This window comes from Danio aesculapii, chromosome 19, assembly GCF_903798145.1.
Source record: "Danio aesculapii chromosome 19, fDanAes4.1, whole genome shotgun sequence".
In the NCBI taxonomy this organism is placed as follows: domain Eukaryota; kingdom Metazoa; phylum Chordata; class Actinopteri; order Cypriniformes; family Danionidae; genus Danio; species Danio aesculapii.
Window position 1 is genome coordinate 42,557,772 of NC_079453.1, and position 12,367 is coordinate 42,570,138.

Here is a 12,367-nt window from a genome sequence, read left to right on the forward strand (position 1 = left end):
AAGAACGGTTCCAAAAAGCAAGGAAGCCAAAAACAAACGGCAAAACATAAAATAAACAAGTAAATAACAGGGTGAGAATGTAGTAAGATCTGAAAACATGGTAAACATCAGGCAAGGGCTTTTCTTTTTCTGCATTGCTTTTGAAAACACTGTCGGTTGGGTTTAGGGAAGGGCGTAATCTGGTCAACCGGTGCTTTTGAAAACTTTTGGTTTGGTTTAGGGAAGGAGGTACCCACTTTTGGGATTGATCGGACAGTCAGTCAGTCAACAGCGGCCTCAGGTGGGTTTACGCGAGAATGGCACTTGTGAGAGATTTCGTGATATCCAGAAATGTATATAGGGGTACACTTCAATAATGAGTAGTGTAATCACCTAGTGAAGCCTTTAAATTGAACTTTAAACTAAACTAATTACTAGTATCTTGAAAACTAACAACTAAAGTATTATGTACTGTCATCATGACAAATCTAAAAAAATTGATTAGAAATTAATTAAAACTATTAAGTTTAAAAATGTGTTAAAAAAAATTTGTTAAACAGCACTTGGAAAATATAAAAAAATAAATAAATTCGCAGGAGAACTAATAATTTTGATTTGAACTGTGTATATATATGTATATATGCATGTAAATGTGTGTGTCTGTGTGTGTAGTTTAAGCGATAAATATTCTATTAGTATCAGAATCAATAAATCTAAAGTGTTTATTTATTGTTATTACGCCATTTCTTCAGCTTAAATGAGTCAGTCCCACAAGTAATTTGTGGGAAAACAAAAGTCGGTGAAGAAATGTGGATTATTGATCACTGAAATTGAAAACGTGAGGTGAATTTGGTGCATTCATGTGTATATTTTGGTTGCAGAGAGGAAATGCACTTACTGGTGAAGCAGCACTCCAAAAATACTGAAATAATCTGACTTGATAAATACAATCTGCACTCTGAAACACAGGAGCTTATTAAATATATTTTTGTATCTTTTTTTTTTTGTTAACAGAATACATTTTATGCACAGGTTTATGAATTCACCTCTAAGCACTCTTAAATGGTCCACGTTGTTCGTCCTCTCCCTCCACACCCGCTTTCAAGACGAAAAGGCAGAAAAGCACAGCTGCAAAAACAATAAAGCAGTCTCGCAACACAGATAAAAAGCTATTTTCAGATGCGAAATGACCATCAAACGGCATCAGGAACAGGATTCAGGCACAGAAGAACTTTCCTTTGTTCAGAGATGCATGAGCGAAGCTTGTCCTCTAGAGAACCATTTCCCAGTAGCTTTAGCGAAACACTCGGAGTCCCACAAATCCGCACATCCTTTGGTTTTTGTAAAGTAACTTTTTGTTTGTTTGTGGCCACAGACCCGAAAAGGATGTGAAAACTAGCAGCTTTAAAATGACATATTTTCAGAAAAGTCATTATTTCTCAGATTTTCGCTCACAGAAGCAGAGCTGCAGAGAATATAAACAAAGCCTGGTGTAATATTTCAACAGATTTGCCAACACGCAGACTGCGAATGTTCTGCTGTCGGCTCTCTAAGTGCTGAGATGGGGGAGTTACGAACGTTCAGTCAGAAAGGAGTCTGTCGTCTCCGGTTTGATTGAATCACTTCTTTTCCCAGTATTACCTGTTTTTGTTCACGCGTATGTCTCGCCTGTTTTGAGGGCCACGAGCTCGGAGTCCTCTGTTTGTTTACCGTTCAAGTGTTCGCTGTTGCAGTCGTGGTGAAACATGAACGCGGGCACCTCAGTGATGGAGGTTGCGGTGTAGGATGTGGATCTCATGGAGCAGTGTTCACGCCGTCTCTGACCCCACTGCGCTTTATATTGCATCCACTGCCTTTTCAAAGCTCCCTGGACCTGTAAAGCAAGAAAATTAAATGAAAAATCTTGAATTTTATATATTATGAAAAAGAATTTGGAGTTTGCACGTTCTCCTCGTGTTCACTTGGGTTTCTTCTGGGTGCTCCAATTTCCCCCACAGTCCAAAGACATTCACTATAAGTGAATTGAGTGAACTAAATTAGTGTAGTGTAGCCGTAGTGTATGAATTTGTGTGATTGAGTGTGTATGGGTGTTTCCCATTACTGGGTTGCGGCTTGAAGGGCATAAAACATATGGCAGAGTAGTTGGCGGTTCATTCCGCTAGGACAACCTCTAATAAATAAGGGACTAAGTCAAAGGAATGAATATAAAATATATAGATACTGTTTAATTTGCATACTATTTGCATACTGACCACTGGCAAAACTCCCGATCATAGATATATGAATATATGTGTATATATCTCTGGCTCTAGATGGCCAGTCCTCCACTGCACCTTGGTCCCACATTCATTTCAAAGGAGCGCAACCCTGTACTAAAATGGCGGCTTTATTGACGCATTCCTTCCAATAGACAACAACACGGTAGGCAACATCTATTGTAAATATCTATGGACATGATTGAGGTGAATTATTCACATTCGCTGCAAATGTGTTATGGTTTCCGTCATTTACGAAGTACACCAATAATATGTCATCTATTAGTGCATTTGCATTGATTTTTGTATGTAATTTACTTGCACAAATACTTAATTCAGCATTTGATGTAAACCCAGCATTCACTGTAAAAAATTATATGATCAATTAGTCCTGACAGCATATGACAACTTATTAATTTAAGTTAATCATGTTCCAACTTAATTTTATAAGTTTCACAAGCTGTTTTAAGTCAATTTGACTTGAGTTTGATATGAGTAGGCCAGTCACAATAATCAATATATTGACTTATCGCAAAACACGTACAGTAGACATGTTTTCAATCCTTTTTGGTGATGCAATATATATATATATATATATATATATATATATATATATATATATATATATATATATACACACACAATGATATTACAGTTGTATACAGTTGTATATTACAGTTGATTAAAAAATATATATTAAAGTATATTAAAAAAATATATTACAGTTGTATATTACAAATGTATATATGGGTACACTTCAATAATGAGTAGTGTAATCACCTAGTGAAGCCTTTAAATTGAACTTTAAGTATAGTTTAACAGTATATTAAAAAAAGTCGTTGGCTGTATCTGTAGAAACTATTTATTTCGTATTCATTACATACTACTTTTACATACAAATATTTAAGTGTCATGAGCAGAACTCAAGATCTTAAGATGGTGCACTTTTCTCACTGCTGCCTTCTGATTGGTGGTATTGTCTGCACGGTATCATGGGTAATGTAGTTTGATTGAATATGATTCTTTTACAAGTTGAATTAATGTAAACTAATGGATTCAGCAAAAGCATATACAGTTGATAAACAATCTCAGAGCTCATAACATAATAACATTTATTTTTGTTATAGTTACCAATCAATTTCCCTATGGAATAAATTAATGAAGTTTTAATTTCTAGAACCCAATTGTTGGGCTCTATTGGCAATGTTCAAACCGTTCATTATTATTTGCGTGGAAACTGATAATTTTTCTATTTATATTTTTATTAAAATATGTAAATTTCCCAGTACTAGGTTGGAAGGGCACTGCTGTGTAAAACATATGCTGGATAAGTTGGCGTTTCATTCCGCTGTGGCAACCCCTGTTGAATAAATGGAGTAAGCCGAAGGGAAATGAATGAATGAATAAAGTCAAAATTATTTGCCCCCTTGTTTATTTTTTTCCCCAATTTCTGTTTAACGGACAAATTTGATTATATTTGTGTTTTTTTTCAGCACATTTCTAAACATAATAGTTTTAATAACTCATCTTTAATTACTGATTTATTTTATCTTTGCCATGATGACAGTAAATAATATTTTACTAGATATTTTTTAAGACACTTCTATACAGCTTAAAGTGACATTTAAAGGCTTAACTAGGTTAATTAGGTTAACTAGACAGGAAAGGGTAATTAGGCAAATTATTGTATAACGATGATTTGTTCTGTAGACTATTGAAAAAATATATAGCTTAAAGGGGTTAATAATTTTGTCCTTAAAATAGTGCTAAAAAGATTTATAACTACTTTTATTCTAGCCGAAATAAAATAAATAAGACTTTCTCCAGAAGAAATAATATTATCAGACATACTGTGAAAATTTCATTGCTCTGTTAAACATAATTTGGGTAATATTTAAAAAGAAAAACTATTTAAAAGGGGGGCTAATAATTGTGACTTCAACTGTATATATATCCTTTCTGAATAAAAAAAAAGTTGTTTAAACTGTAGTTCTTACATTTTTTTGGCCTGTCCTACTGAATAAGAAATGAGTTGAAAAATAGGCAATTGGACAAAGTTGTAGTCATTTTCTTTGTGCTGAGACGCCTCATCAGTCACAACATTCTTTGAGTCTTTGTAGTTTTACTATTACCATCCCTGAAGAAGAATACTGTCTGTGATCTCTCTTTAAACAACTATATTCAATTATTAAACACTTACTAAAACCAGCTGCTGTTGAATTTAATGTTTAACAATTTCAAGGGCCAGTTTTCAGTTTAACATCTGCTACAGTATATCTGCTGGCATCTGCTGTCCTAGAGACATCCATATTGGAAACATTGTAACTGATAAGCTATAGTACTTTTCACAGCTTGTGTAACAAAGCGGTTGCTCATTTTAGTTATAGATGTTTCCTATAATATTTTGACATCCATCCAATGTCAAAAAGCTTTCATTTTCTTATAATATCCACTCCTTCGTCAGCTCTTTTTTTGAACAGTGTCTGAAATGGTTGGTTCAAGAATCCGGTTTCTTGAAACCCCGCCTTTCTGAGAACAGACTCTGCTCTGATTTGTCAGATGATTGGTCAAGTCTGTTGTGATTGGTCAGCCACTTACAGCATATCTCAGAAACCAAAAACGTATTATGATATCTCAATTTCAGAACTTGTAAACACAATGATACAAACAAAATGATCCTATAAGATTCTTTCTTATATAGCTAATAATCAGGGTGCAAATTACTATGGGGTTTGGGGGGATACTTAGGACATCAAAACAAGTTGCATGGGGGGTCAGCTCTTTATTAGTGAAAAATAGTTTTCTCTGATCTGTATCTTAAATAATAATATTAATAATTACAATAATGGATAATATAAATAGTATCTAGTGTACAAAAGGCACTTTTCTTGTAAAATAGGTGTTTGTATCTAGATATAGTCTAAAACAGGGGTCCCCATACTCGGGCCTGGAGGGCCAGTGTCCTGCAACGTTCATTTCCAACTAGGGTTGGGCGATGTAGACCAATTTGGCATCGTACGATGTCTAATGTAAAACATCATGATGGAGGATGGCATCGTCGTCATAGGCGTAGGTGAATTAGATATTTCTGAAAAATTCATTCATTCATAACGAATTAATTATTTGTAGCCTACTGTTTAAACTACCTGACCCGCATGGTCTTTGTTTTACCCATAACCAAATCATAAATAAATAAAGATAAGTTACACACAAATTGTCACCTGTCAGTCACTTTCTCCGCGGGACTCTGGCATAAATAGGCAGAGTCGAGGGCGTAGATTTGCACTTGACATTGGTGGGGATGGGTGACCAAAGTTGGATTGTTATTATTTTAGAATTTTTTTCTGATTATGCAAATGGATAAATTCTGACTGAGGAACACTTAATGTGCTGGCCAGTTTGTTATTTGCCTGTAGGCTTTAGTGTTTAATTAAAAACTAGTTTTAACAGATAAAAAAAAAATAAATAAATAAATAAAATTAATGATAGATAATAAATTTGTATTTTAAAAGTAAGAATCTTTCCATATTTTTTATTCAAAATTGTCATTATTTATAAAATTGTGATACAAAACTTAGTTTAAATGCACGGTTGTAAATAAACACTTAAAATAGTCAAATAGTGTGGTAAGCAATTTGGCAAAATGGTTGGAAATATTTTTGGTACATCAGAAAGTGTGGTTATGATAACCATCCGACAAGCTAATCCAGCAAAAATTTGTTCTTAAAATGTCACTAATAAAAATATGCAATATTTATACCTCATAATTAAATAGAAATTGGTTTTTAATTTAATAGGCAATTAGCTGCAAAAAGGTTCAGTTTTTCAGAAAACAAATAACCGCCCCTTTTAATAAGCTGGCTACAGGCCTGATAGTGTAATGTTAGAATAATGTTTAACATAACATAATAGAATAATTATTAACTGATAAAGAGAGAGTTTAATAAAGACTTCTGTTCATTTTAGCCACAATGCAAATATAACATGTCTTATATATCAGTATTATGCCTGTACACAGGCTGTATTTTATTTATTTATTTATTTTTGACAAATAGTTTCAACTGAAATTGGACATGCTAGAGATTAGGAGAACTGCAGGACCATTTACTTCAGCTGTTTATTCTGCAGTTGGTTTTTAGGGCGTATTATACTGTACACAGAGTAGCCTATATCAGTCTGCTGTAACGACAGTCTGTGCATTAAAGCCAGGAACACACGAGCATTAATGGCATTATCAAGATGAGCTTATTCAGTAGCGAACTTGCGTTTATGTGACTTACACTTTCGTCGAAAAAAAAAAAAAAACTCCTTATGTCCACTTTTTTGCTGCTGCCATGTTTGTGTGTGTCACCCAACTGCTGCAACCAACACACCTTACTCTTGCATGGGAAAAAAACAACACACCGCATTTGGCGCTGCTTATCTGAACGCAGCCACGGCCTCTCACATGATAGCAGGGAAAGGCACAGCCAATCCAAATGCGCATGTGTGTTTTGGGGGCGGGAGGAGCGAACATGATTGAACCCTTTCTGTGTGTCTAGGTTAATGTTGACAGCGCGATTAATAAATACACTGAAAAAAGTGTTGCAGGCAAAACTGTTGCAAACAATTTATCTGTGTTGAATTTAAACAAACAAATTAAATTTAATAATGTTCAATGCAATTTGTTTGTTGAAATTCAGCCCAAATAAATTGCTTACAACCACTTAACGTAAAAAATTTAGTAAATCCAAGGAATCATCTTTGAATAACTATTTTTTAGTGTACATCAATTTGATTCACTGAAAAAGTTGACCAATAACTCGTTATCATGCACTCTGATCCTTAAAAACTTTGCAGACATTTTACATTCACAAAAAAAGCTACATCAAAGGTAAAACACTGGAAGTTACTTTTTAATTGAGTACTCATAATTGCAGTTTTAAATACAAGTTAGTTTTAAAGGGCACATAGTTTACCCCCTTTTTTCATGATTTAATATTAATATTATGGTTCTTCTGAGAGTGCCAGTTTAGGTTCAGTTCAAAACACAGTTCAGATTTTTCTATTATAAAGTGTTATAAAGTGTTATTTTGGGGGCGTGTCCACAGCTCGCTGTTTTATGGGTGTGTTGCTTCATATGAAAATTAGTTTCGACTTCCCGCCCAACGTAACAAGGGGGCGGAGCCAAGAGCTCCCCCGTTCTGTGTTTGGCAATATACAGGCAGACAGAGAGAAGCAAGCAGCATGAATGAGAGGATCAGCATTTAGCCGTACATGTACGCCTCGGACACAGACCAACCAGAGAGTACACACTCATTTGTGTCTTTGTATAGTTTTACAGCCAACAGCCGACACTAATAACCACGCACACTGAATTGACTTTGACTGAGGCACCGGATGACCCGCTTAGAGCCGCGACACGGAACACCAGACACGGACATTCGCATGTTATTTAAAATGAAACTATTCAGATGGAGCTCTGTGGCGCGGCAGAGACATGAAGTGTCCCGTATCCTGGCTGGGCGCCGCGGACAGCCGCCGACTTGAAGCGCTGATGTGTGTACCCTGAGAGAAACCTATGTTTAGAATTCTAAAATGCATGGCGCTGCGTGTCGCCGAGCGGCGCTTCTGTTGTGCGACCTGCAGGCAAGTTCATTATTTTATTTCCAATAGAGCGACACTCACGTGAGGCAAAGGTGCTCGCACTTTCAGCTGCACCTAGTTAAGATCACACTCACAGGGAGCTTCTGTGACTTCGAGAAATGCAAACGGCTGAAGTTTAAGATAAATGCTAGTTTGCAAACCTACCTACAAACAAACTAAGTTACAAACAATAATTCCGATTACAGCGATCATGTGATGAATGCTGATCTTGTGTTGAGGCCAATGAGCCTTGCATCTAAAAATAGAGCAAGGGTGTTCCTTTAGTAGTGACATCACTTTGGCTCACAAGCTGAAAATGGCGGACGTGAAACGACAAACAGGATTAGGTGACGCGTGACTGTCAATCAATATTGGTGGGCGGGGGGACCGCACTCCTACGTCAAGTTGCGGTCGAATTGAAAACCACTCCAATTGGTCCACCGTTTTTATGTTGTTAAATTGAAAAAAGGACTGGGTGTGTTTATATCACCCCAATATGACGGTCTATATACTCTACTTACACACATGTCTGTCCAAACAGCTTGAAAAGTAGATTTTTCACCATAGGTGTCCTTAAGCTTCCTCAGCAATGCATGTGTGGGAATTATGTGACTCTTATATTATTATAAGCAAATTTAATGTGCAAATTACAGCTCTGTGTATTTTTAACACAAAACAAAGGAGGATATTGGATCAGGCACAAATCTGAAGGAGACGAGGGCACAGGGGGAGGTAAACAAACATCGCCACAAAGCAAATATTATTCTGTGTCAGTGGCCCTTTTATTGTCCTGAAACTGGATCTGTGCTTAGGACACATCTAAATAGTTTGTAGACGCGCTGATGCTGGTGCGAGCGGCCTGCTCATGCATAAGCTAATAACTGACCCATTTTCCAGGCCCAGAAATAATTCAGCATGTTTAAAACATGACTTACACATAGACCAATGAAAGGCGTTAATTCATTCCATTCAAGTTGGAGCCAGGAGCCTCATGCTGAGTATTGTAATGAAACTGTGCCTTCATTGTTTTGGTTTTGTCATGCATGTGCGCTCCAAGTCTGTTTTCCTCAAGTCTGCTAAATGCACTTTGACGTGCTTGTTGGTAGTTATTGCCACTTACTCTTTTTCGTGCACCCCCTCACTTCGTGAACCAATCTGGGTTTCACATAAAATGTTCAGTGAATTGCTTGATGTACAAAACGTGGCATTCTCTGTGAATATGACCAGTCAGTGAGAAATTTAAACCAATGTCAGTACAACATAACAAGGATAGCCCTAATCAGTTAACAAAACAAAACAAAAAACATACAATTGAAGTCAGAAATATTTTCAGCTAGAATAAAAGCAGATTGTAGTTTTTTAGAAACCATTTTAAGGTCAAAATTATAAGCCCCTTCAAGCTATATATTTTTTCAATAGTCTACAGAACAAACCATCATTATACAATAACTTGCCTAATTACCCTAACCTGCCTAGTTAACCTAATTAACCTAGTTAAGCCTTTAAATGTCACTTTAAGCTGTATAGAAGTGTCTTGAAAAAATCTAGTAAAATATTATGTACTGTCATCATGGCAAAGATAAAATAAATCAGTTATTAGAAATCAGTTATTAAACTATTATGTTTAGAAATGTGTTGAAAAAATCTTCTCTCCGTTAAACAGAAATTGGGGAAAAAATAAAGAGGTGGCTAATAATTCAGGGGGGGGGGTTACAAGAATTGATTTCACTAAATGTTTTTAAAAAGAGTATAACTGACTTAGAAGTTGAAACACCAGCTTGTAGATGATTTGAATAGTTTGTTTGTCAATGTGTGATTCATGTTAACTGTCAATTGTTTTTTGTTTGTTGTTTGTTAGACCCATGTGACATGTAAACTGCCTAATCTTGGCCAGGTCGCTCTTGTAAAAGAGATTTTAATCTCAATCTGTCTTTCCTGGTAAAATAAAGGTAATAATAATAATAATAATAATAATAATAATAATAATAGTAGTAGTAATAATAATAATAATAATAATAATTATTATTATTATTATTATTATTATGGCGACGCGGTGGTGCAGTAGGTAGTGCTGTCGTCTCACAGCATGAAAGTCGCTGGTTCGAGCCTGAGCTTGGTCAGTTGGCATTTCTGTGTGGAGTTTGCATGTTCTCCCCGCATTTGCGTGGGTTTCCTCCATGTGCTCTGGTTTCACCCACAAGTCCAAAGACATGTGCTGTACAGATGAATTGGGTAAGCTGAAATTGCCCATAGTGTATGTGTGTGAATGGGACTATATGGGGTGTTTCCCAGTGGTGGGTTGCAGCTGGAAGGGTTGCAGCTGGAAACATATGCTGGATAAGTTGGCGCTTCATTCTGCTGTGGCGACCCCAGATTAATAAAGGGAGTAAGCCAAAAAAAATGAATGAATAATTTTATATATATATATATATATATATATATATATATATATATATATATATATATATATATATATATATATATATATATATATATATATTTTTTTTTTTTTTATATACATATATTTTTTATATTTTTTACAAACAATATGAATAGGCCAAATTTTAAGGTTTACATGTAAGCTTGTTTTAAATTTGCAACTTTGTTTTTAAATAAACAATAAATAAATGTTTTTCTCAGAATGCTCAGATAACATTTCACAAATGTGATTTTTTGCAATAATTATGGTTTATCAGTTTAAAATTAAAGTAAACTTGTGAGAACTTGTGAGATAATTTTGTGAAAATATTTCTGAATTTAAGATTTATCCTACGATTAAATGATTTTAAAAAATATTTATTTTATTCTGTAGTGGAAACATTTACCTATTTGAATTGAATAGATTTAAAATAAAAAAATAAAAAACTTGTAATTTTATGCACATTTGTCAGCCAGACAAAAACCATTTGTGGATTTTCAGTGCTTTTTCGCTTTATTTTAGTTATTTTAGCATGCAAATGCATTTACATGAAATGTTTAAAATATGAAAAATAAAAACCTTCATTACGTGAATGACAGTTATTTAGTTTAAAAGTTTTAAAATAGTTATATCTGATGAATAATGATAAATTTATTAAATAAAATATAAGCCTGGTTATTCATTCATTCATTTATTCATTTTTCTTCAGCTTAGTCCCTTATTTATCAGGAGTTGCCACAGCGCAACGAACCACCAAATATTTCGCCATATGTTTTACACAGCGGGTGCTCTTCTAGCCGCAACCCAGTACTGAGTAACACTTATACACTTTCGCAATCACACACACACACACACACACACACACATACAGTACGGCCAATTTTGTTTACACAATTTACTTATATCACATGTCTTTGAACTGTGGGGGAAACTGGAGTACCCGGAGGAAATCCACACCAACATGGGGGGAACATGCAAACTCCACACAAATGCCAGCTGGCCCAGCCAAGACTCAAACCAGTGATCTTCTTGCTGTGAGGTGACAGTGCTAACTACTGAGCCATCGTGCCACTCTAAGCATGCATTTAAAAAACAATACATTTATTAGTATCATCATATTATTATCATATTACATATTCATATCTGACTAACAAAAGCGTAAGTTTATTGGCTAGTGTTACAGTTATGCAATCCACGACTGCACAGCATATGCAACTCATGAGTTACCCATGAGTACCCATATATTACATTGGCCTTTTTTTAGTCCTGAATTTTCTATTAAATTTTTTTTTAGTTAATTCTGCCCTGTGGAAGTGCGCATAATTTTGCAATTGTTCAAGAAATAGCCTATGGGAGAAATGACTCGGAATAATAAATGTCAAGGTTCACCAGGCAAACAACTTGCTTTACAAACAAGTATGTTCATGACATTTCCGATTCAACTTCTGATTCAGTTGTCTATTGGACAAATGACTAGGAATAATAAACCTACCAACAAGTGTGATCAGGAATGTACATCAAAAAGTAGAATAATACAATACAAAAATATCAGTTTGCGACATCAAGCAGCATAACAAGCTGTTTTTAATATCTAGAAATCAATGGACGTGAATGAGACCGGAAGTCTCAAGCTCAATGGTTGCACCCGCTCGTACGTGAAGGATGAGGTCAATAGATGGTCACTGTCTGATGTTGTCTTCAAAATGTCCTTAAAAGCATATCATGTGTGCTTCCTGACAGATCATTGAGGGAAGTGACATCAAGCATGGCTGAATCGATGTGTCAGTTGCACAACATGGCCAGGTATTCAACCAGAAAGCGTCTGAACGCCTGAATGACTTCCTGAACACCAGCCACTAGCATTCTGCCGTTTTGATAAAATGTCAAACTATCCCAAAGGTCACGTCCTTCACACAGGGGGGATTCTGCTTGAATTCAGCCCCATTTGACATTGTTTTTTCACACCATGGGCAATAACTATAACCGTAACAGGAATAATAATAACTACTGTAAAGCTGTAAATATCTTACTATATCCATCCATCCATATGTCTATCTATTTATCCATCCATCTATCCATGTATCCGTCC

The 12,367-nt window shown here is 35.3% G+C and overlaps 1 protein-coding gene across 1 annotated transcript in view; it reads right to left on the bottom strand.

The window, feature by feature from the left end:
* Positions 1–215: 215 nt before the first annotated feature.
* calcr (calcitonin receptor) overlaps positions 216–12,367 on the bottom strand; it is a 134,354-nt gene continuing 122,202 nt past the window's right edge. Inside the window, exon 16 of the mRNA XM_056480385.1 lies at positions 216–1,852. Within this exon, the coding sequence (XP_056336360.1) occupies positions 1,631–1,852 (222 nt within the window). The 3' untranslated portion in view covers positions 216–1,630. The remainder of the gene's footprint in view (positions 1,853–12,367) is intronic.